The following is a 26,509-nucleotide window of genomic DNA, read 5'->3' as shown; positions in this document are numbered from 1 at the left end:
GTGATGGCCCTTTTTAGAGATGTCCATTCCTCGTCAACTGTACTGCCTACTGCGCTGTTCCTTATTGTTGCATCTATAGCGTTAGAGAACTTCAAACGTATCTCGTCATTCCTTAGTACTTCCGTATCCCACTTCTTTGCATATTGATTCTTCCTGAATAATGTCTTGAACTTCAGCCTACTCTTCATCACTACTATATTGTGATCTGAGTCTATATCTGCTCCTGGGTACGCCTTACAATCCAGTATCTGATTTCGGAATCTCTGTCTGACCATGATGTAATCTAATTGAAATCTTCCCGTATCTCCCGGCCTTTTCCAAGTATACCTCCTCCTCTTGTGATTCTTGAACAGGGTATTCGCTATTACTAGCTGAAACTTGTTACTGAACTCAATTAGTCTTTCTCCTCTTCCATTCCTTGTCCCAAACCCATATTCTCCTGTAGCATTTTCTTCTACTCCTTCCCCTACAACTGCATTCCAGTCGCCCATGACTATTAGATTTTCGTTCCCCTTTACATACTGCATTACCCTTTCAATATCCTCATACACTTTCTCTATCTGTTCATCTTCAGCTTGCGACGTCGGCATGTATACCTGAACTATCGTTGTCGGTGTTGGTCTGCTGTCGATTCTGATTAGAACACCCCGTCACTGATCTGTTCACAGTAACACACCCTCTGCCCTACCTTCCTATTCATAACGAATCCTACACCTGTTATACCATTTTCTGCTGCTGTTGATATTACCCGATACTCATCTGACCAGAAATCCTTGTCCTCCTTCCACTTCACTTCACCGACACCTACTATATCTAGATTGAGCCTTTGCATTTCCATTTTCAGATTTTCTAGTTTCCCTACCACGTTCAAGCTTCTGACATTCCACCCCCCGACTCGTAGAACGTTATCCTTTCGCTGATTATTCAATCTTGTTCTCATGGTAACCTCCCCTTTGGCAGTCCCCTCCCGGAGATCCGAATGGGGGACTATTCCGGAATCTTTTGGCAATGGAGAGATCACACACTATGCGATCAAAAGTATATGAACCCCTATTACTGGACATTAATATGGAGTTTATCCACCATTCGCCTTTATGACGTGGTGAACTCTGCTGGAGTCACTTTCAGTGATGTGTCTGAATGTCTGCGGAGGATTGGCAGCACATTCTTCCTCAAGAACCGAAACTAGAAAAGGTAGCGATGGTGGACACTAGTGATTGGAGCGAAGCCTACGTGTAGTCTCATCGCAAAGCTGTTCCATTGGGCTGAGGTCGAGACTCTGCTCAGGCCAGTCCACTTCAGGGATGTTATTGTCCACAAACCACTGACTTATAAAAATGGTTCAAATGGCTCTAAGCACTATGGGACTTAAACATCTCAGGTCATCAGTCCCCTAGAACTTAGAACTACTTAAACCTAACCTAAGGACATAACACACATCCATGCTCAAGGCAGGATTAGAACCTGCGACAATAGCAGCAGCGTGGTTCCGCACTGAAGCGCCTAGAACCGCTCGACCACAGCGGCCGGCCACTGACCTACAGATGCTGCTTTATGACAGGGTACGTTGTCATGCTGATGCAAACAGTTATCGTCTCCAAATTGTCCTTCTACTGTAAGAATTACAGAATGACGTAATATGTGATCATGTACTTCCGCATTTAGCGTTTTCTTAAGCACAGTAAGGGGACCACACCTTAACCACGATGAACATTCGCAGACTGTAACAGTTACGCTTCTGTACTTCACTGTTGGAACTACACATGATGGCAGGTACGGTTCTCCGGGCATGCGCCGCACGCGAACCGAAACACTTCCGTTGGATTTCCATAGCGTGTGGCGTGATTCATCATTCCAAATCACTCGATTCCAATCATCCGCTGTCCAGTGGCATCTTTCTCTAGACTACTCCTCTAACTGAAGGCATGGTAACTTATGAGGACTCCTCGACCGTTGTACCTCACTCTTTTTAATTCGCTACACACAGCCATTGTGTGAGCTGGACTGCTGTTAGTACCTTGCAACACACAAGTGATATTTTGTGCTGATTGTCTACAACAATCCTCTGAAGAGGTCTGCTTGGTCTCGGTTTAGGCGTGGTTGTTCCTTCGCGTTTCAGATCACCAGCAGTCGACTTGGGGAGCTTTAGAAGTGTTGAAATATCGCTGATGGATTTGTTACTCAGCTGCCAGCCCTTGACTAGCCATTGAGATCTCCTTACCGAACAATTCTGCTGTCACTGCGTCTCTACTAACTAGACAATACTCCCACCTCTTTTAGCAGTGGCGGGTCCACCGAAAATGGTTCAAATGGCTCTGAGAACTGAGGGACTCAACATCCGAGATCAGTCCCCTAAACTTAGAACTATTTAAACCTAACTAACCTAGGGACATCACACACATCCATGCCCGAGGCATGATTCGAACCTGCGACAATAGCAGCAGCGCGGTTTCGGACTGAAGCGCCTAGAAACGCTTGGCTACAGCAGCCGGTTGCGGTCCACCTCTCGTGATATTCAATGGTAAATTCTGCATTATAAAGGGCTGTCAGGATACTTTTGATCAGGTGGAGTACTTAGCTGGAGTGAAATCCAACGGTTTTTATGCGGATGTTAATAATTTCGTGAATATCTCCTACTGAATAGAAAAGGAGCTGATTAAAACCTACAGTTTATTTTCTGCCTTGTCTCTTTTCTCTCCAGTGAGTCAGGATAATGCCTTTCCCTACCTCTAGTTTGCTGCTCGCCCATAAGCTGATTAACAGCGCCACGTGTGTGCTATTGCGGAAAACATCCCAAATAAGCAAGTGAATAGCCTGTCATAACCTGTCGGAGTTTCCCAGTCGTTACTTCGGTATCATACTGAATTTCATCTTCCTTATGTTTTACTAACTTGTGAGTTAATGTCTGCAACAACAGGTTCTCGGTTTCACATTTTCCGCTGTTGCGGGGCGATAACACTGTCATCCCGACCCTTACACTCAATAAGGGTATACCATTTTATAGCTCTGCCCGATAGTTTCAATTTTCTGGGAGTATTTTAATTTTTCTGCGCATATTATTTCTGATGGACGTACGCCGTTCATGAAGTTCTTAACCACATCTGCGTATGTTCGCTGATGATAAATTTGTCTTCTTTCGACTTGCTATCTGAAAAGTTGAGAAAAAGATGGCAGTAATTTGTTGTTGGTTACACAAGTTGACTCTCGCTATCGTAAGGTCGTCACTGCTGTTTTTTTATGTGTTTATTGCCCTCGCTGGGGAGTGCATTTCACGGAAACATTATCTGAAATTTATGCGTTATGTCGCTGGCGTTGTCTTGCTGTAAATGACTATAATTATCGGCAAGTTTATTTCTACATTACACAGTTTCCTACACGGCCATTCCACTCAGCTGAATTTTGGCCCATGCCCTAAACATGTCTATGGAACTCTTAAAATTAGTGGATTCTTCAGTCTTAACTTTTTCCCTGTTCAAAAAATGTTCAAATGTGTGTGAATACCTGAGGGACCAAACTGCTTAGGTCATCGGTCCCTAGACTTACACACTACTTAAACTAACCTATGCTAAGAACAACACATGCACCCATGCCCGAGGGAGGACTCGAACCTCCGGCTGCGGTAGCGTTCTCGCTTCCCACGCCCGGGTTCCCGGGTTCGATTCCCGGCGGGGTCTGGGATTTTCTCTGCCTCGTGATGGCTGGGTGTTGTGTGCTGTCCTTAGGTTAGTTAGGTTTAAGTAGTTCTAAGTTCTAGGGGACTGATGACCATAGATGTTAAGTCTCATAGCGCTCAGAGCCATTTTTTGAACCTCCGGCGGAAGAGGCCGCGCAGTCAGTGACAGGACGCCTCAAACCGCGCGGCCACTCCGCGCGGCCTTTGTCCCTGTTTCTTCATATCTACACAATTTTTTTTGTCTTCGTATACGTTTTTCAGCTTTTTTTCTTTTCAAATTTTGCATCAAAAGAGGTGGTGGCTAAATTCCAGTTTGATTGAAGATAAGAGGAACATCAGTTCCTACTTCGAAATTAGATAATGCACTTCAGCATACAGAAGCAACGCTGTCTGTTTTGTTTCATATGCATTGGTTTCAGAGTGTATCCTAGTGGGTCTTGATTAGGATTACCGCCTCCAAAATCTCGATTCGATAGTTCTCTCTTGAGGTGGCCTCTTAATTCCTTGACAAAACATCCCTAGCACAATATCTTGCTACCTGGAAAGTGGGAGACGAACTAAGCAAAAAACATGTTAAATAATTCCATTGTGGCTGTTGCTTCTAGCGTGAACTTATCACTGAAATATAATATTCAGCACTAACTCAGTTTAACAGCTTAACTTTCCATATACGTCAATCTAGTACTCGAAATGTTCGGGTTCGACATCTGGTTTTTTCAGGGTATTCAACAAGAATAATAACCCGCCAGGGCCGCTGAGAGCGCTAACGCGCTGCTTCCTGGACTCGGGTAGGCGCGCCGAACCCGAATCGAATCCGCCCAGTGGATTAACGACGAGGGCTGGTGTGCCAGCCAGCCTGGATGTGATTTTTAGGCGGTTTTCCACATCCTACTAGGTGAATACCGGGCTGCTCCCCACGTTCCGCCTCAGGTACACGGCTTGAAGACATCTGCACATATTCGCACTATTCCATGGATTAGATTAGATTGGATTTACTTTCATTCCAATTGATCTGTAGTGAGGAGGTCCTCCAGGATGTGGACCATGTCAGAAAAACAACAATACATGACAAATATTTAAAACTAAAACAAATAAGCTAATGTACCATTCCACAGGTCCCAAGTGGAATGATCGTCATTTTTTAATGAACACTATATGAGAGAGTCATTTTACAAATACTAATGCACTGAATTTAAAATAAAAAAGTTTTGTATTTATTTATAAGGTAATAAACATGTAATACAGCTACTATAATACTTATTTACAATGAACACATTACTGTGCTGAAATGGTGCAGAAGTTAGATTGTACTTATACACAAATCAGTTGGTTTTACTGAGAAATTCATCAGTGGAGTAGAAGGAGTTGGCCACCAATAAATCCTTTAGGCTTCTCTTAAACTGAATTTCATTGGTTGTTAAGCTTTTTATGGCTGCTGGCTAGTTATTGAAAATGTGTGTACCTGAATAATGCACACCTTTTTGTACAAGACTAAGTGACTTTGAATACTTGTAAAGATTATTCTTATTTCTAGTATTGATTCCATGAATTGAGCTGTTGGTTTGAAAAAGTGATATATTTGTAATGACAAATTTCATTAAGGAATAAATATATTGGGAAGCAGTAGTTAGTATCCCTAGTTCCCTAAACAGGCTTCTGCAGGATGTTCTTGAGTTCACACCTCTTACTGCACGTTTTTGTGCCCGGAAAACTTCAGTTTGGCTTGATTAATTACCCCAAAAAATAATCCCATATGACATTATAGAATGAAAGTAAGCATAGTATGCCAGCTTTTTCATTTTTGTATCCCCTATGTCTGACAAAATTCGCATTGCAAACAGAGATTTGTTACGACACTTCAGCAGTTCTGTGGTGTGCTCCTCCCAGTTGAATTTATTATCAAGCTGTAATCCCAAGAATTTAACACTGTCCACTTCTTCTATCTTCTTGTCATCGTATGTTAGACATATACTCGTGGGACACCCCTTACAAGTTCTGAACTGCATGTAGTGTGTTTTTTCAAAGTTTAGTGACAAAGAATTGGCTAGGAACCAGTGATTAATGTCCACAAATATTTTATTGGCTGATCTTTCTAAGACTACACTTGATTTTATATTTATTGCAACGTTTGTATCATCGGCAAACAAAACGAACTTGGCATCTGGTAATGTTACTGATGAAAGGTCATTGATATACACAAGAAAACGTAAGGGCCCCAAAATGGAACCTTGTGGGATCCCACATGTAATTAGTTCCCTGTTGGATGATGCCTGATGGCTTGATACATGTCTCTTTCCTAATAACACTCTTCGTTTCCTGCCAGAGATATAAGATTTGAACCATTTTGCAGCACTTCCTGTTACAATATAATATTCCAATTTACTTAAGAGGATATTGTGATTTACACAGTCAAATGCCTTTGACAGCTCACAAAATATACCAGTTGCCTGCAATTTTTTGTCTAATGAATTAAGCACATTTTCACTGTAAGTATAGATAGCCTTCTCAATATCAGAACCTTTTAGAAATCCAAACTGTGACTTTGACAGTATGTTATTTGAGATAAGATGGCTATAAAGACGACTGTACATTACTTTTTCGAAAATTTTTGAGAATGCTGGCAACAGTGAAATTGGACGGAAATTTGATGCTATTTCTTTATCTCCCTTCTTAAACAGTGGCTTAACTTCAGCATATTTCAGCCATTCAGGAAATATTCCACTGATAAACGACTGGTTACACAGATAGCTTAATATGTTACTTAGCTCACAATCACTTTCTTTAATTAACTTTGTTGATATTTCATCATACCCACTAGATTTGTTTGATTTTAAAGATTTTATGATGGACATTATTTCTGTTGGGGTAGTGAGGGTCAAATTCATATTATGGAAGTTACTTGAAATGCCTGGTCTGAGGTAATCCATAGCAGCATCTACCGAACCTGACAACCCCATCTTTTCAGTAACAGTTATAAAATGTTTGTTAAAAAGTTCTGCAACACCATACATATCTGTCACCAATGTATCATTTACTTTTAATGCTATTTGTTCCTCTTCATGTCTGGTTCTACCAGTCTCCTCCTTCACTATATCCCATATTGTCTTTATTTTGTTATCTGATATGACTATATTTTTCTTGTAATATATTTGCTTTGACATCCGTATTACAGTCTTTAATATTTTGCAGTATTTCTTATAATGTGCTATAGCATCAACATTGGAAATGTTTCGGATTGACAGATAAAGTTTTCTTTTTGTTTCACAAGATGCCCCTATTCCTTGAGTAATCCATGGCTTCTTTGTAGACTTTGCTCTAACCTTGGTAAGTTTTGTGGGAAAGCAGTGTTCGAATAAAGTAAGCACTTTATTAGCAAAAGTGTTATATTTTTCATTCATGCCATAAGCACTGTAAACATCAGTCCAGTGAATGTCTCTGAGGAGTGTCCTAAAATAATCAATTTTTGGCTTACTGATTACCCTCTTGAGCTCAGATTTAACAGATTTTATATCCTGTTCAGTATTAACATTTAACAGTAGGAACTGCATGTCATGGTCTGAGAGGCCATTGACTATTGATTTTGTAATATAATTTTGTTCATTGGACTTTTCTATAAAGATATTATCAATGGCTGTTTGTGAGCGAGTGGCTATCCTAGTGGGGAACTTTACAGTGGGAATTAAGTTGAATGATAGTGTTACTAACTCAAATAAGTTCTTATTGGGAGAGTCTTTAAGGAAATCTACATTGAAATCACCAGCAACCACCATTTCTTTGTTTTTGGTTGTTAAATGGGCCAGTACAGCTTCAAGGTGGTTTACAAACAGATTAAAGTTACCTGCAGGTGCTAGATATACACTTAATATTATGATGGATTTTTTGTGAAATTCTAATTCTGTTGCACATGCTTCTATATTCTGTTCTAGGCAAAATTTATGAATGTCTATGTTCTTAAATTTATGTCAGTTCCTGATGAATGTGGCAACTCCTCCTTTCTCCATTTCTGATCTACAAAAATGAGATGCTAACCTAAACCCTGTAACACTTAAAAGTTCTATACCAGTGGTCACATGATGTTCAAATTCATATTACACTAGACGCAGACAGTTGGGGTACACTAATTCCTTCCTGTGGGGTACAGGGTGGCGACAGGAAGGGCATCCGGCCACCCCTTAAAATTAACATGTCACATCCGATTAACCTGCAGATCCTGCAAGTGGGGATAAATGCTTGGAAAGAGAGGGATTTAACATAAATAATATCTGTGATACTTATTTTTGTATCTGATAAATGTCGGACTCCATATGAACGTTATTCGACATGAATGAGCCGTAAGACTTCTTTACTGTGTGCTATGCCTGGCGGCGTGTAAACTAACCAGTGAAGCATCCAGCGCAGAATGAACTACTCGTTTACCGGTCGTATAGTAAGCAACATTGAAATATAATTGCTCTTTCACTTGCTCTGTCATTGAAAAACGGATTTAAGCAGCAAGTTCTCCCAAACTACCTCATCATGTTCGATGTGTCGTTTGAAGAATGCGTATGCATGCCACTTCCAGTGGGACTAAAGGAGGAAACTACTTCGGTGCTTAAACTAAAGTTTGGATTGTGAACATTAAGGTTTCCCAGTGAATACAGAAAGTGTTAAATCTTTAGGGTAAAACCCAAGAGATCTTAGAGGAGCCTACACTGAGTACTTTGACATAAGGAACAAATTGTTAAAAATGAATGTTTCATTTCTTATTAACAGCAACAATTTACAGCCAACAGACTCACGGAAACAGGTCACAATGGTGACTGACAGTCTCAGTGCGTGCATTGCGACAGCTCGTAAAGTTATTCCGTACTCTCTCAAACATCGTTGCTGTCCGTTGTGTAGTGAACATGAAGTTAAGAATTTACCATTCATTTTCTCTTAGGTTTATAGTGGAGTTTCGTGCAGGTGGTAGCCAGCGATCACGCCGACCATGAGGGAGAAAATACATGTTGTTCTGCTGCTTAAGAAGATTGAATTCGAAATAAGATAATGTACCATCTTGTTGAAAGCATATCCTCACGTGAACGAGAGGTACGTACGCCAACAACTGTGGAGACTTAAAACGAATGAACACCAAGCCATGTGCACCAATCAAGCGAGATATCAGCATATAAAGTCTCCTTTGGAAAAATAGTTTATTTTCTGGTACCATCTAACACAGTTTCAATAGCAGATTACCAGTTTATTTCGTCACCAGCCGTCTGCAGATCATAAGACGGATGCTGCAGTTCACTTCAAGTAGTAATAGTTGCTCTTGTACGATCGCAATTCACAGGTTGATAAAGAAATGTTGCTGGTGATCTCTGTATCTAGAACCGGGTGTATGGTGTTATATCCAGGCATATAGTTTTATATCACTCCATATATGGATATCAGAGCGGTAGAAAACACCACCACAATTGAAAGAAACGTGATTGTGAACAATATAATCCCTAGGAGGTTCGACTTTGCTGCAATTTGATGAGTAATCAGTTGACATAATTCACCCTGGGATCAAAATCATTTGCCAACATTGATAGTATGCAGAGTGTTCCAGAAATATTGTGACAAACTTCAAGGGTTCTAGAGTGTGGCTTAAGGAACAAATAAATGACTGGAACCCGTGTCCATGAATGTCATCCGACGACGCTACAGAGCATCGAACTTATAAGTGCAGGCGCCTGCCACTAGGCCACCCCTTCGGCAGCAAATGTGACTCTGTACACTGACAGCAGACTGTAGGCGGAACGTCTCGCAATGTTGTTTGTTGTTTAGTGATCGCGACTGGTTGTCACTATCGCCAGTGGAGAAGCTGGAGCTATCCGCAGCGTAGAAGAGCCATGTGTCATATGATTACGATGCTCTTTTTTATCGGTGAATGATGGTTTCGTAGCAGCTGTCTCCATTTTCGCCACTAGCAGTCGTGGCAATGAATCGCGATCATTGAATAATAAACAACAATGCTAGACGTTCCTCCTACGGTCCCTTAGCGTGCAAAGTCACGTTTGCTGCTGAAGTTGTGGCCTTGCGGCAGGAGCCAGTGTCTATAACTTCGATGCTCTATAGCGTTGATGGCTAACGTTTCGAGACATGGGTTCCTATCCAGGATCCGTTCTCAAGGCACCCGCTACAGCCCCTCGAAGTTTGATGCAACATTTCTGGGAGACCTGTAAACCGCTTACGATAGGGTGTATTTGATGGGCCACCAATACTCTCCGCATGATATTGCTCCAGTTGCGCATTTAACGGGCACGTTGAAGGGACCTTTTTGATGAATTTTCTCTTGCACGTAGAAAATTATCGCTTCAGACTCTGCTGTGCCAATAAGTCTATGTGAGCACTGTGGTCTTCTCTAGCCCCAACGATCCCGTATCTTTGGCTGAACGCAAATGTGAAAGTTTCTGTAACGCACAATGTTCTAACTTTGGCAATCAGTCAAGACTTGTGAACGGAGGCAAAACCACCATGGATACATCACAGAATATTGAGTTCTGTTTCTCATGGTAAACAGTTCACAAAAACGTGCCTCACACACATTGCCCTTTTAAGACCTCGCACGACCAGAAAGGTTTATTTTTGACCGTTGGTTCATACCGAACACTCTCAGGTCAAGTCCTTGAACCATGGGTATAATTTGGAGCTTAAAAATTTGGGGCGTCGAGTACACTGATAAAATAGGTCACGGAAATGAAAGCAGCAGATATTTTAGCAGGTAACCCCCCTCCCCCAGCCCACAAATTTTCAAGACATAAAATGCAGCGCCAGGTGCTTTGATCCGCAGTTAAGACCCATTCTGGTCGGGTCTGCGCCGATACAGACGATATAAGGGGGACTCAAAAAGCAAGTGGTGCTGTAGTTTAACTGTGAAATCGATACTTGGAGAGATGCTGTACCCAGCGATATGTGTAATTTTGCTGTATGTGTTGTACTTTTGGTGAATTCGTCTCACAAAGCCCTGTAGCTACTTATGAATAACATTCTATATTTCCTTAATGACGTTTATGAAAAGGCAGAATGAATAAAGAATGTTGCGAACAAATGTTAGACCTGCCATTTATTTTATATGTGAAACGTGTGCACCTTCCTCAGATGGGTATGAAAACACATGGAAAAAGTAAAGAGTAATATCATAAATTTAGAAACGTAATGAGTGACTTGTTGCTGGAAACCCATCTTCATCTTCACTTACTTTTCGTGGCTGTGGATCACACTTATAGAAAACTTTCTGAAAGTAATCTTTGCCGCATGTGAATGTAAAAACTATATGTTCATCCTTCATTTCCTCAATAGCAAATTCAACTTCAACGAGAGTTGATTCTCTCTTATTTTTCAGGTAGGACCACACAGAATGATTCCCCATTTACGCCTACACATTTCACCGAGATGACAAAATTCATGGGATAGCGATATTTACATATACAGATGGAGGAGCTGTCATTGGTACTCAGGTGGTTCTTGTAGAAACGTTTCCGACGTGATTATGGCCGGAATTAAGAGGTTTCGAGCGCGGAATGTTAGTTGCAGCTAGACGCAAGGTACATTCCATTTCGGAAATCGTTAGGGAATTCAATATTCCAAGATCCTCAGTGTCAAGAGCGTGCCGAGAATATCAAAGTTCAGGCATTATCTCTTAGCATGGACAACACAGTGGCTGACGGCTTTCTCTAAACGATCGAGAGCAGCGGCGTTTGTGTAGAGTTGTCAGTGCTAACAGACAAGCAACAATTGGTGAAAAAACCGCAGAAATCAACGTGGGACGTGCGACGAACGTATCCGTTAGGACAATGCGGCGAAATTTGGAGTTAATGGGTTATGGCAGCAGACGATCGAAACGAGTGCCTTTGTTAACACCACGAAATCGTCTGCAACACCTAATCTTGGTTCGTGACCATATCGGCTGGACTCTAGACGACTGGAAAGCCGTGACATCGTCGAGTGAGTCCCGAGTTCAGCTGGAAAGAGGTAATGGTAGGGTTCGAGTATGGTGTAGACCCCACGAAGCCATAGACCCAAATTTCAAAAGGGAACTGTGACAGCTAAGTCATTCATTGACTTCATACTCCCAAACAACGAGGTCATGTCATCGGGCCACAATTGATGGCGACTGGTTTGGAGAACATTCTGGACAATTAGAGTGAATGATTTGTCCACCCAGATCGCCCGACATGAACCTCATGGAAAAAATTATGTGACATAATGGAGAGGTCAGTTCGTGCACAACATCCTCCACTGGTACACATTTGCAATTATGGGCGGCAATAGAGGCAGCGTGACTCAGTATTTCTGCAGGGAACTTGTGAGTCCATGTCACGTCGAAATGCTGCACTACGCCGGAGAAAAGGAGGTCCAACAGGTATTAGAAACTATCCAATGACTTCTGTCACCTGAGTGTATATACTACTTGCCATTAAAACTGCAACAGTAGGAAGAGTTGTAAATAACAGGAAAAATGCAGGATGGTATTTGTAGGTGATTTGGGGGTTTACAGTGTGTCTAATTTAATAGACAGAGCTGCCAGCAACAACGGCTCCAACCCAGAAAATAGAGTCAAATTCACCTTGGATGGCAGGTATGGTCACATCATTCCATGCAGCTTTAACTCTAAACCAGATTTCGCCAGTCGTAGTGGCAGGCGAGAGGCGGCTTCTCACTCTCTTGGCAACCTGTGTCCAATTGTTTACAGTGGGTGAAAGAGATCAAAAACGTGTTGGTGGGGACAAAAAGATCTTTGAGGGACATCGAGGAAGATCAGAGCAGCTCCGACAAATTGCACTACTGCATTATCTTGTTGAAAAACAAAAAGGATCACAGAGACATTGTAGATGGGATCCAACCATCAGCCTTCAGAGGTCCGAAATGTAGCGCTAGCTGTCCAAATTACTGTTCGTGAGAGTTACAGTTCGTGGTGTTACGTACTCAGTGTATAGAATTGAATACAATCACTGCAGCTGCTGGGCCAGTAAAACGATGATGAATGCATTCTGGCAACTATCGCTCCCCTTGGAGCTTCCACTCAGAGGCACACCCATAGTGAGGCTGTACACGGAACCTGGACTTCCCAGAGAAAATGGCGTGATGACACTCATGCGTCCGATGTTGTTGTCAGGTGCACCATACTCTGCCTCTCTGTTGCTGCAAAATGGGAGGCTTACCGATAGTCGACGTGCTGTCGTGTCGGTTGGTGCTGCTTCAGATGTCGTCCCACTGTCTGTGTTGATACTTGTCTTGCTATAGAGAATCCCACTCCTTGACAGAAGACACGGAGATAACTTGTCCTCCGATGTGTGATGGAGTTCGCAGCAGTTATTGCTTTGCCTCCCATGCGTGCCGATATAAAGCGACTTCACGTGTAGGTTGTCTTCTTTGGTGTCTCCTCAGCACAGTTCTGCAGTGCTAGCTATGCAGCGAGCAGGTGTGGCCAGCGTGTGGTGACGCTGCGCGGCAGTTTTCGGTCCAGCGTCCGGATTTGGGCGTTGTGTGACCGGCCAGCACGTTCGTAAAAGGTGCGGGCGGTCGTCTGGAGCAGAGGTACTTCCGCGACGTCGTGAAGATGAGCGCTGGGGAAATGGTAAGGCAGGTGTAAGGCCAGCCGAAGGATGCGATTCTGCAGTGTCTCCAGCTTCTGCAGGTTCGTGTCGGCGGCGTTCCCCCAGACGACGGCGGCGTATTGGAGTACAGGGCGGAGCAGCGCCTTGTACAGAGAGATGCCCAGCCGCGGTGGTAGTTGGCTAAATGGCTCTGAGCACTATGGGACTCAACATCTTAGGTCATAAGTCCCCTAGAACTTAGAACTACTTAAACCTAACTAACCTAAGGACATGACACACACCCATGCCCGAAGCAGGATTCGAACCTGCGACCGTAGCAGTCCCGCGGTTCCGGACTGCAGCGCCAGAACCGCTAGACCACCGCGGCCGGCCAGGTGGTAGTTGGGAGCCGGGGTTCAGCACCGGGTACAGTATGCGGAGCCTGTTCCGCACTTTGGTCTTCACTTCGCGAATGTGCGGAACCCACGTGAGTCGGCGGTCGATGGTGACGCCGAGGTAATGCATCGTTGGACGCCACGGACAGGGTTTCCACCGACGGTGAGCGGTTGCAGACCTGCAGGAACGAGTCGCCTGGTGACGATCAGGAACTGCGTCTTGGCCCCATTGAATTGTAGACTGCATGGCTGTGCGAGCAATATACCTGTCGTCTCGGGCGCTAGTCGTAGGATAGTTGACATTCTGCATGGCGTTGAGTGTGGCGCTTTTGAACCTATCGAGCCCACATTTCCATGACAGTCGTAGGGTCAATGCGAGCAGCAATGTCGCGGAACGACAAGCTGCAACATTTTTGTTTCCGAATTCCGAAACGTAGACTTTTATCCTTCTTACCTGAGGCAAAGGACGATCTTCTCACAAACAACAAACGTTAAATGCCATGTTTGAATGACAAGCCCGCTCAGTAAACTGTCCTTGTATAGAGAATTTTGCTGCCATTTCTCCTACCTCCTTTGCGCAGTTGCGATATCCTAGCCTACACAACACTTCATGCCAGTTTTGCGTTTGTCGCGTGTCACTTTCATGGTGCTAGGATAGGAATTCAATAAGTAATGCAACACACTTTTTTTCTTGGCCGATTTCGATTGAAAAAATATACAGTTTGTTGTGGGACATCACGGAATATTACCGCTGCAACCCCTATAGTTTGATGACGTTCCGATAGGTAGCACCGCTGTACGTAGCCTTCAAAATGGCGTCTACAACGGAGGTGCGTTCCAAGCAGAGCGCTGTCACTGAGTTTCTTTTGGTGGAAAACCAGAGCATCGCAGACATTCGTAGGTGCTTGTAGATTATCTGCGGGGACCTGCCAGTGAACATAAGCATGGTGAGCCGTTGGGTGAGGCGTCTGTCATCATAGAAACAAGGTCGTGCAAATGTTGTCCAATCTCCTGCGTGCCCGCCGGCCGCACACATCTGTGGCTCCTGCAATCTTGGAACGTGCGGAAATTCTGATTCGAGATGGCCGATGGATCACAAACAAACACCACGCTGCTCAGCTGGACATCTCTCTTCATGTTGCTGACACACTCGTCCACCAGTTGGGTACTCAAAGGTGTGTGCCCGTTGAGCTCATCGCCACCTATAGTTCAATTCTTTTATCTTGGCGGTTCGCGCATGCCCGCCCAGACGCGGGAGATTGCTGCGTTGCCAGTTGCACGCGCCAAGAAACCTTACGTTTAGGGGGGGAGCGCACAGTTTATGAAGTAAAGCCACCGCGGCCGCATTAACCCTTTCGCTGCTACAGAGACGTGCTCCCCGCATTTTTTACCACTGCACTGCTCGCCTGTGCAGACACATGGTGTTCCGACTGCTTTGACACACTTATCATTCGATTTCACAAAAACTATTTGGCCCAAAAATGTGATGTTTACACATCTTCTTGACTGATACCTTCCCCCCATAAATGACTTAATTTTGTTTCGATGTTCAACGCAGTTATTGTGCAGCATTAAATGTAGTAAACCACTGAACGAAATTTTGAAGAGTTTACAGAGGTAAAAGTCCATAGCGCATACTTTCTGTATGGTGGATTTCAGTTGCCACTAGAAATTTCAAAAACTTACATTCAAACGAATAAAATTCATGAAGTAAGACACTTCGATATTGTTTATAAATAAAGAAAACATAAGAACCGAACAAGGTTCGAACTCGGAACCTTCCACTTAGCAACCAAACACTAACACCATTACGCTAACGCAGCTCATTATACAATATGGTGCCTGGAGGACTTTAAGCTATGACTATGAATTACTCACGTTTCGTCGAAGTACAATAGGAAATAAACAATTTCTGCTGTTGTTTATTGCGAAAAAGCGGTTAGTGAGAATGATACAAACACCTTTCCTTGCTATCGCCTGAATTAGGAGGCTTATTGCTTTTTTGGTTTAATTAATTAATAGAATATGAAACAGTTGGTATAAAGAATGCTTTTTCCAAACTTCTATAAAAGAAATTCTGCAATCAATACATTGCTTTCGTCAGTTACTTTCTTTATGACTGAACGTTTCTAAAACTGTACTGCAGTCGAGCTCTGGCAACGTCGTTCTCTGTTCATTGGCTGACTGTGTTTTGTGATGTCAGATGCGCAGAACGAACCTAAACTCGGCCGCCGTCATAAATGACGCGCACTATAACAGAAGAACACAAAGAGCAACGAAGGTCCATCTGTGCGGAATTTCTTGTGCGTTACGAGGCTGATCGTGACAATTTTTTGTCGAACTTGATCACGGGTAATGAAACATGGGCTCATAACTTCGAACTGGAAACTGAACGACAATCCATTGAGTGGCGCTACACAACCTCTCCACCGAAAAAAGAGTTCAAAGCGGCACCCTGAGCCGGTAAAGTCATGGCGCTGCTCTTCTTGGGCTCTGAAGGGGTTATTGTGTTTGATTTCCTTCGTCATGGCGCAACAACCAACTCTCAAATGCATTGTGCTACCTTCAGGAAATGAGAGACGACTTCATGGACCGGCCAGATTGGCCGAGCGGTTCTAGGCGCTACAGTCTGGAACCGCGCGACCGCTCCGGTCGCTGGTTCGAATCCTGCCTCGGGCATGGATGTGTGTGGTGTCCTTAGGTTAGTTAGGTTTAAGTAGTTCTAAGTTCTAGGGGACTGATGACCTCAGAAATTAAGTCCCATAGTGCTCAGAGCCATTTGAACCATTTCGACTTCATGGTGTTCGTCGTCACAACAATGTAAACGAACTTCTCCTTCTCCAGGAAAACACAAAGCTTCAGACAAGTTTGCTCACCCGAGAGGAGTTCACAAAATTTCATTGGACTGTTCTTCGTCGTTCCACCCTACAGCCCGGATCTCGTACCTTCCGACTACCATCTGTTTGGCTCTATGAAGGATGCACTCCGCTGAAAGCGGTACGTGGATGACGAGGAGGTTATTGATGAAGCAAAGCCTTGGCTCAGACGTCGACCACGAGAGTGGTACCATGCTGGCATAGAGGCCCTCCCGGTAACATGGTGTAAGGACGTCACATTGAAAAAAATGGTATTGTAGCCAAAAGAGTGAGGAATAATATGGTGTATTAGAATACCGAATAAAACCAACCTGCTTTCAGAAAAAAAGTTGCATAGCATACTGAACGCCCCTGTAGTGTACATTAAAACTGTTGACGCTGCCATAGAAAAGGGAACCGCCTTGCCTACTTAAAGCATGAATTCACTCAGGGAAATTCGTAGGTCGGTTTTGAAGGTCATGTAATCTACTGAGCTAGAGAGTCCAGCTAGAGAGAGAGCCAGTAACAACACTTACAGTCCATCGCTTGGGCGCTGTGGACGGTCTGCAAGGCCACGGCGACGAAGGCTGCGAAGCTCAGCGTCCACCTCTGATGCCGTTTCCTGCTGAAACACAAGGCGCAGACCGTCACATAAGGCATGCCATAGCCTGAACACAATGCAGTGCAGATATTACTAGCATAGAAATCCGCAGCTAAAACTGTTGTGACCAGACGAAAGTACAGTCGTCGATTTTCTCCACAGGTTTGATTGATAAGTTACAACTGTTATCGATTATTAACTCGATAATTTGATGCACGGGTTAACCAACTGTTCTCTTGACGTACAATGTTCCACACTGAAATGAACAAGTCCATCAGAAATTTTAACTATCACGTTGGGCCTATAATACGATGTTGACTCCTTCAGTTGAGATCACGCACTGGGCGAGCTGTGCTATGCTTGACACTATATCGACCTCAGGGTGAAGGCGCTGCTATGCTGAGAGGGAGGTGTGGCCTTCAGGAGCACCTCCCAGAAGTCTTTGCTGACTGCAGCCAACCCTGGCCAACGTATGTGGTATCGATTCGCTTTGCTGATCCTTGTACGACAACATAAAAATTATTATAATGTTGGGTATCATGTCAACATATAGGGCGCTAATCTGCTAGTAGTGCGGTTGGATTGACCACATAGGTTGTAGTTTATGGTATGTGATTTACTACACAAAATTCTTCTCCGCTCTAATCCGCCTCTATAGGTCAGGTTTCATCGCCTGAAGTGTGTTGTTCAACTGCAACGTATCATGTTATGTTCCACGAAGATTTCATCACTAGTAATAATCTATAAATGGCGAGAGGGATGATCAGTTAAATTTTCTGATGGCCACACTTTGCCCCAAAGGCCTCGGCAGTGCCCCGTGCAATGATGGAAGGTGACGCTGTTGATGATTCATCCACTAAATGGAACTTTAAGCTTGGCGGCTGCGTTGGTGCTATTCGAGACAAGTAAGGGGAATGCCGGCACAGGGATTCATCCTCTCTCTTTCTTTCTGATCCGTAACAACGCCACGCAACGTTATACTGTACAACTAATCATTGTATCCCACACTCTGTAGACACACGTGAAACTTCGTTAGAAGTCGGAGGAAGGTGGTCGCACCCCACCTCCGCTAAGATCGTCCACAGCACAGGAGGGCGTGACAGCCACAATGAAACAAGTGAGGTGGAGCAGCGCGAAGACACTGGACCCACATTCGGGAAGACGGCCGTTTGACTCCATCCAGGACTTACATTTTCTGTTAGCTTCTCTAAATCACTTCTGACAAATGTCGGGACGTTCCCTTCGAAATGCGACCAAATTCCACCAACATTCCTCCTCAAATCGAACTTGTGCTTCACTTCTAATGCCCTCGTTGTCGATGGGAGATTAAATCTAAATTTTTCTTTTTTTCTCTGTACTGTACTAAATATCTCACTAACTGTATTCGGCTTTGACTATGAGTTGGCTCTAAATGTGAATAACATAAATTTGCAGTAAAAATAAATTTAACCTTCCTTCCTATCCGGTGCCGTTTATTCAGCCAGTGCCGGTTCGGAACTGATATGGTTCTCCTAATTTCGCGGGGAAAAAGCCATACTCTTACATAGGCTATTATTACTATAGGATCGCCTCTCTGAAAGGCATTTTAAACCTTCTGCCAAAATCTCCTCCCCCCCCTCCCCCCTCACCCCGCCCCGGGTAGGAATCTGTGTACCCCTTCTGTCTGTGTCTAGCGTAACCGCATGGTCAAATGTGACATTGTGTTACAAAGTGTGAGGAAGAGCCTAGATACCACATCCAGGCTGACCAGCTCACCGGTCCCCATTCGTTAATCCGAGAGACGGGCGCCTCTCCCCGTATCCCGAAAGTGGGCGCTTTTACACACTCGGCTAACCAGTCGCATCTCAAAGTAAGTTCCACGTGCAATTTAAATGACAGTGTGGAAGGTAAATGGACAGTGTAAATATCAACAGAGTGTTACGATATAGGGGATACCATGTTGGGTGAGTTATCATCTTACAATGCGACTCTGGGACTTGGGAATGGTAGACCTCAGCGTCAACTCTCGGCAAGGAAAAAGAAAAAGCCTTGCAAAGGACTGTATTGTAGTTATGGGAAATTATCAATAAAGAACTACTGATGGAGTCAGATGGAAGCATCCCCCAACACTAGATGCATGAAAACCATTTGAAGATCTTGATTGAAGATGAGACGTGAATTAAAGACACGATGCTTAAGCTATTTGGAGATGGAAAAAATAAAGACACGAATTTTCTGCGGTTCCACAAAAATGTAGCTGATAGTAAGGATTAATTTACGAAATATAATCACATTTTTTCCTCATTTACAGTTATAAATCTACTTGTAAGGTCAATTTTACATTATTAATTATATTAATTATGTTTATCCCCACGAAGTCTGAAATTATTTTGAAGAGTAATTCTTCCACAAAGTAAGTATAGACACACACTGAAATTCTTAACGACCATTTCACTCATCATTATATTCAAGATGAGCCACCAATACAGGCTTCGCTAATTTTCATTTGCTCTTGACATCAACATAATCGGACTTTCTCTCTTTCACTTGTCTTATTTCTTACAACCAACATTTAAAAAGTTAACATTCAGAGGAAGAGCGCTTACACTGTCCCACGGTTATTTTAACTGTATTTTTTTTACATTTATTACCTGGGAATGGCCTAAGAAGCCGACAACCAGTTGACAAAGAAAAACTATTGTTACTGTGTATCGAGAGAAGGGCTTTTTTTCTTTCCCAGTTATTCAATTACTTCTTTTTGGAAAAGTCTTAATCACATAAATATGGAGTTTTACACGCAATTAATTAATATGCTCTTTTTTTTCAACAGACATTTCAATAAATGAGTGCAGAAGATTATTATCTTTAGTCTTTTACTCAATTTTCAGAAATCCTTGGGGAACAGAGAAATATTTCAGGATACCTAAACAACAAAACTATGATACCAAGGACTATAACACTTTCTATACTGCGGCAATTTAATCTGCGGTTGTGACACTTATCAATTGTTGGGACCATAGGCGGATTACACTCCCATTTTCTACTCTCAATATTCTTGGAATAATGGTTTGTTACATGTTAGTCGATTGGGTACTAAGTATGTGAAATAAATGCCTTTTGTAAAAAACTAAATAGAACTTTCGTCTAATTTCACAATCCGTTCCTCATAATTAATATACATTAAAAAATGGCTCTGAGCACTATGGGACTTAACACCTGAGGTCATCAGTCCCCTAGAACTTAGAGCTACTTAAACCTAACTAACCTAAGGACATCACACACATCCATGCCCGAGGTAGGATTCAAACCTGCGCCGTAGCGGTCGCTCGGTTCCAGGTTGAAGCGCCTAGAACCGCTCGGCCACACCGGCCGGTTAATATATATTGATTTAAACACTAAATTAAATTAGCAGACTCTAAGTTGCCCTAGGAAAAGTCGATAGACTGGTTTAATACCTACTCATAGAGGACCTGCCTATTGGTCTCGTCCTGCAGTGAAAACTTTCGGTGCATGTTTGAGTCGTTTAAAATACGGTGTTTCTGAAGGTGTGTACATGTTGCTTGCTGAGGAGCGGTATAGGGGGACGAAAGCTAAGGTGCCCGCAGCTAGATCCAGTTTTTTATTGCACGGGTATTTTGTCTTAAGAGTGTATTTAGTTACGGGTGAACAGATTCAACAATGACAAAGCTATATGTCTTGTATTTCAAAAATTTAGCGTCGACAAGAGAAAATTTGAAATACTTTTAGAAACAATAGTTTAAAGATTGAAAATTGGTCTATCGCTTTGGCCACCAAAATATGTGTTGTTCAGTGGATTTATTCATATTTCACCAATGGAAATGCTGCTTTACAAACGAAATAATTTCCGGCATCAAGTGTTAATATTTGTAAGCTTCGCACGAGTAAAACTAGGTTGTTCGGAAATTTTCAAACCTTTTGGTTTTGTCTACCGAGGAAACAAAGCGTTGTTGGTGACGATTTGAAGAAAGTGAGGTTAGGGTTTAGCGTTTCTTCCATATGAAGAGCATTAGCGACGTAGCACAGCCTGATTCGTTGAAGAATGAACGGACATATCGGCAATAGCATTTCTTTACTTTCTTATATTCGTAGGTGCAGGAACTATCTCAGTGCTCTGCTAGATTATTTAAGAAACTGGAACGGGAACTTCGCTTCACTCTCTTTTCCACTGCGGTACTTCATCTGACCTGGAAAATGAGAAGAAAGTTACTGAAACTTATTGTTGACAGTGGAAAAAATTAAGAACAATGACGCTGGAGTGATCTGAAATGTACTGGTGTGAATAATTTCAAAATCACATGGGAATTCCAAAAATAAAGTTGTGGACAGAGCTTACGAAGAAAGTAAGTAGTAAGTTAATGTCTTCTCAGCCTTTAAGAACCAGTTAGTTTTGCTGAGCAGTAGAATTGAGGAATGAACTACACTAGACTACGAAAACAGTGTATGCAAGAAAAATAAAATAAGACGATATATTTACAAAAAGAGAATAAAAAGCTGTAAAACAGTCAAAAGACTGGTAATCTTCAGAATAAAATTTTGGGTGATGGAAAAACGTCGCCAATATTCAGTTCCTGGTATGGAAGATTAATTCATTTACTTCAGTTTTATCTTGATGTCTCCTCTATAGGATGCGAATGCGGTTGTGGTGGTAGTAGCTTTGTGTTGAAACAGGTGCTGAATTGCGAGAACAGGTACCTCACGAAGTCGTATAGAAAGACTGGTTTGTGCGTTACAGTGTGACGTTGTGGACATAACGACGACTGTAATGGTCTTTCGCTTCGAATATGCAGGTAGTCAAGTCCACAGTAAACAAAAGCACACCTAGCGTGTAGCAGCATAAGAGTGTTGCCGAGATTGTTTGTTGACTTTAATGCATGTCAAAACGATTCGGGCCCAGTTCCCTTGTAGAAGGCATCAAGGAGAAAAAGTCAAAGTGTGTGCGTACCAGGATAGAATTTTCTGCCAGAAAAGATATAAAACGAAGATATGATCTAAATTTATTTCTTCTCTTTTGAAAGAAAAATTACGCCTGGCAGACCAGTTTTATGTGACAGGTCATCGGTGGAGTGAAGTCAGACACACGGTTTCTGTGATGAGCATCACGTCAGCCTTATCAGCATAACGGTCACATAACCGTATGACAACAGATAGTGCACTGGAAATTTTTTAAACTAATTCGTGTCTTACAAACTAGAGTTATGATGTTGAAAGAAAGATTAGGGTTTACTGTCTCGTCGACATCGAGGTCATTATCGATGGAGCACAAGCTAATTCAAGATGGGGAAGCAAATCGACGGACCCCTTTTAAAGGAACGATCCCAGTATTTGCCTGGAGTGATTTGGGGAAATCACGGGAAACCTAAATCTGGAAGGCAGGACGGGGATTTCAACCGATGTCCTCCCGAATGCGAGTCCAGTGTATTAAACACTGCGCTATTTCGCTCGGTGCCGTAGTACTGGGTGTCATCATCTACGACTTTTAATTATTTTTCATGCATGTTGTAGACAGTGGTAAGCAAATATTTCCGCTTTTATTTCTCTTCTGAAATACACTGAGCTGACAAAAGTCATGGGGTACCTCGTAATATCGTGTCGGACCTCCTTTTGCCCGGGGTAGTGCAGCAACTCGACGTGGCATCGACTCTAGATGTCGCTGGAAGTCCCCTGCAGAAATATTCAGCATGCTGCCTCTATAGCCGTACATAACTGCGGGAGTGTTGTCGGTGGATAATTTTGTGCACTAACTGACCTCTCGATTATGTCTCTTAAATGTTCGACGGGATTCATGTCGGGCGATCTGGATGGCCAAATCACTCGCTCGTATTTCTCAGACTGTTCTTCAAACCAGTGACAAACAACTGCACCCTGGTAACATATTTGGGAACATGAAACTCATGAATAGTTGCAAATGGTCTCCAAGTAGCCGAACATAACCATTTTCAGTCAATGGTCTGTTCAATTGGACCAGAGGACCCAGTCGATTCCATGTAAACACAGCCCACACCAGTGTGAAGCAACACCAGCGTGCACAGGGCATTATTTACAACTTGGGAGGCGAGCGAGGTGGCGCAGCGATTAGCACACCGAACTTGCATTCGTGAGGACGACGGTTCAAACTCGCGTCCAGCCATCCAGAGATAGGTTTTCCTTGATTTCTCTAAATCGCTTCAGGCAAATTCCGGGATGGTTCCTTTGAAATGGCACGGCCGACTACCCCTTCCTTCCCTAGTCCGATGGGACCGCTGTTTGGTCCCCGCCCCAAACCAACCAAGCAGGAACATAGTTGGTTGTTGGTTGGTTGTTTGGGGGAAGAGACCCAACAGCGAGGTTATCGGTCTTATAGGGTTAGTGAAGGATGGGGAAGGAAGTCGGCCGTGCCCTTTCAAAGGAACCATCCCGGCATTTGTCTGGAGCGATTTAGGGAAATCACGGAAAACCTAAATCAGGATGGCCGGACGCGGGATTGAACCGTCGTCCTTCCGAATGCGAGTCCAGTGTGCTAGCCACTGCGCCACCTCGCTCGGTAGGAACATAGGTCATTGGTTTCGTGGGGTCTGGCCAGACTCGGACACTACCATCAGCCCTCACCAACTGAAATCGGGACTCATCTGACCAAGCCTCGGTTTTCCAGTCGTCTAGTGTCCAGCCGATATGGTCACGAGCCCAGGGAATGTCGTGCTGTTGGCAAAGGCACTGGCGTCGGTCGTCTGCTGCCATAGCCCATTAACTCCAAATTTTGCCGCAGTCCTAACGGATATGTTCGTCGTACGTCCCACATTGATTTCTGCAATTATTTCACGCAACGTTGCTTGTCTGTTAGTACTGACAATTCTACGCAAACCCCGTTTCTGTCGACCACTGCGTTGTGTGCGATGAGAGGTAATGCCTGAAATATTGTACTCTTGGCACACTCTTGACGGTATGGATCTCGGAATATTGAATTCCCTAACGATTTCCGAAGTGTTATATCCCATACTGTTAATATCGTCGTGTGGCCTGTGATGTTACAAAATAAAAGTGATGTTGTTATTCAATGGAAAGTTGGAAATTGAGATTTAGCCTACTGTTTTATCAATCACAATTGGCGTAAGAATCATGGATTGACCATTGTCATAAAATATTGCATTATGAGATATGAATAGTTTTTTACTTGCAGTTTCGCGTGGCTTGAGGCAGTCACAACTAGCGTGCTATTGATTAAGAAATTGCGTTATCGTCTTTCTAATTGCTTCATGATCGTAGATACGATCATACCCAGTTGTGAAGTTATTGTTATGACAAAAAAATTTCCTAAGGGACCAGAAAGTTCTTAAGGGCGCAGAAACAACTGTAACATCACACAAAAGGGAAATTCAAATTAAAGCTGATGCAAGAAGACGATAAAACAGTTTTCTTTTTATCAATGTAACACGCACATTGAACTGCTGATCTTGGTGTCTGTAATATTAGCAAAATGCATAATTAAAATGAAAATAATACTGAGGAGATAATAGGAATGAGCACTGCTAAATGATTCAGTATTCCCAGAACAAATATTTATTATAACTAAAACATATATCGTACCTTAAGCTTAGTACTACAATGACGGTAGATTTTTATGTCCGTATCATGTCCATTGAGCGCTCTTTTATATAGCCATTGTCTTGTTTGAGTCGCTCGTGCGACGTCACGGTAAGTTATAACAGTTCTTTACACTTCACTCAAACTTAGACATAACACGTTTTTATACATTTAGTAAAAATTAGATCAGACTGCCACAAATCTGCGTCCGTCTTACTTGAGAAAAACAGTACAAGTCTGTAGCGCTCAAGGCTTCATTTGTTCTCCAGCGAACAAAATAGTGAAGGATCGCATATCTATCCGTATTTTTCTGTTTATATTGCAGCCCAAAGACGACGAATTACATTATTTAGAAAATTCCACCGTCGCCATGCGACGCCTCATTATACATTAATCATTATTTATAAACAAGTATTTGCCTTCTGGCTGAAAGTATTAACTACTCGTATTTGCTGTTTTAATGAAGTCAAAAATAGCGAATATCACAGGCCATAATCACTTCGGAACCTTTTCACATGAATTACTTGAGTACAAATGAGAGGTCCGCCATGCGCTGGCCTTTTATATACCTTGTGTACGCGATACCACTGGCATCCGTATATGTGCAAATCGCTATCTCATTAATTTTGTCACCTCAGTGTATTCTTTGGTTACTTCATACGGGTTAGAAAAGACTGTGGAGCGGTTAGGTGTAACCCTACTGAACGCTGTCCTTAACTTCTCTCGATCTGGATTTACGCCCCACACTTGTTTCTTGTCAGTACTGTATATTAGTCATCGGTCTCAATACTTTTTACCCATTGGTCCCGGGATTTGTAAAGCCGTACGTATTACAGCTACATTTTAGAAGGCTGTGTGCTGTACTGCAAATGCTAAGAAGATATTTTTAATCTTTTCTCTAATCTTCCGTCTACTATTGAGTTCAAGTTCTAAATAGTATCGCTGGTACCCTTATCGTTTCAGAAGGTGAACCGATCTTAATCTTGAACCTACTAATTTATTTCTGTTCTTCTACCTATTAGTATCATACAAGCTCGAATGCTTTCATATACACTATATGACAAAAAAAAGTGAAATACACAGAAGACATATCCGAATGCCAACGTAACTCCGTACACGTGCACTTCATCGGAGGTATGAAATTATATAAAGATGCGGTTCTCTGTGGAAGGTAAAACGACCATCAGAGTGCAGTACTATTGTTCGTGGTGAGCGCTGTTACCGGGCCTGGTAGGGTATATAAGGGCCGTGAACAGCGTCAGATGTTGAGTGATAACTATGAAAGATATGGAGATACAGCGTACGCGTGTGAGACAGTGTTATCACCCTCTGAGAGAGTAGTGGATCTCCATTTAACCAGCTGTTTGAATTGTGCAGTACATCTGTGGGGCATTCGTATGTGACAGTCGTCCGAAGTCGGACTGCATGGGAACGTAGAGAGCAGGCACGTTCGTCATTAGGCTTCCAGTCAATCAAGTCCGACTACCAAAATGGAAGCTTATCGTATTGTACACTAAGCACATCCTAAGCCCTTCACATCTACGTCTGCCATCTGAGGACAAGCAGTGGACTTCCTGCCACATCATGGTTATCCTGCACCTTTCAAATGTTCAAATGTGGGTGAATTCTTAAGGGACCAAACTGCTGGGTCATCGGTCCCTAAGCATAGACACTACTTAACCTAACTTAAACTAAGTTACGCTAAGGACAACACACACCCATGCCCCAGGGAGGACCCGAAACTCCGACGGGGGCAGCCGCCTGGACAGTGGCAAGACGCCACACACCGCGCGGCTACCCCGCGCGGCTCCTGCTCCTTTGGTCGGAGACTTAGCAGCAGCCATACGTGGAAATAACTGTCCCATGCGTAGGCTGCCGTTTGC

The 26,509-nt window shown here is 43.1% G+C and overlaps 1 protein-coding gene across 3 annotated transcripts in view; it reads right to left on the bottom strand.

The window, feature by feature from the left end:
• LOC126251885 (collagen alpha-1(XVIII) chain-like) overlaps window positions 1-26,509 on the bottom strand; it is a 733,026-nt gene that overhangs the window by 388,728 nt on the left and 317,789 nt on the right. For 2 of the 3 annotated variants that reach the window (XM_049952585.1, XM_049952587.1), the window contains exon 3: window positions 17,005-17,093. In XM_049952585.1, coding sequence (XP_049808542.1) covers window positions 17,005-17,093 — 89 coding nt within the window. The remainder of the gene's footprint in view (window positions 1-17,004; window positions 17,094-26,509) is intronic. The other variant, XM_049952586.1, reaches the window with a different exon arrangement.

This window comes from Schistocerca nitens, chromosome 4, assembly GCF_023898315.1.
Source record: "Schistocerca nitens isolate TAMUIC-IGC-003100 chromosome 4, iqSchNite1.1, whole genome shotgun sequence".
Taxonomy (NCBI): Eukaryota; Metazoa; Arthropoda; class Insecta; order Orthoptera; family Acrididae; genus Schistocerca; species Schistocerca nitens.
Note: the sequence above shows the minus strand (reverse complement) of the source record. Positions and strands in the feature narration are given on the sequence as shown.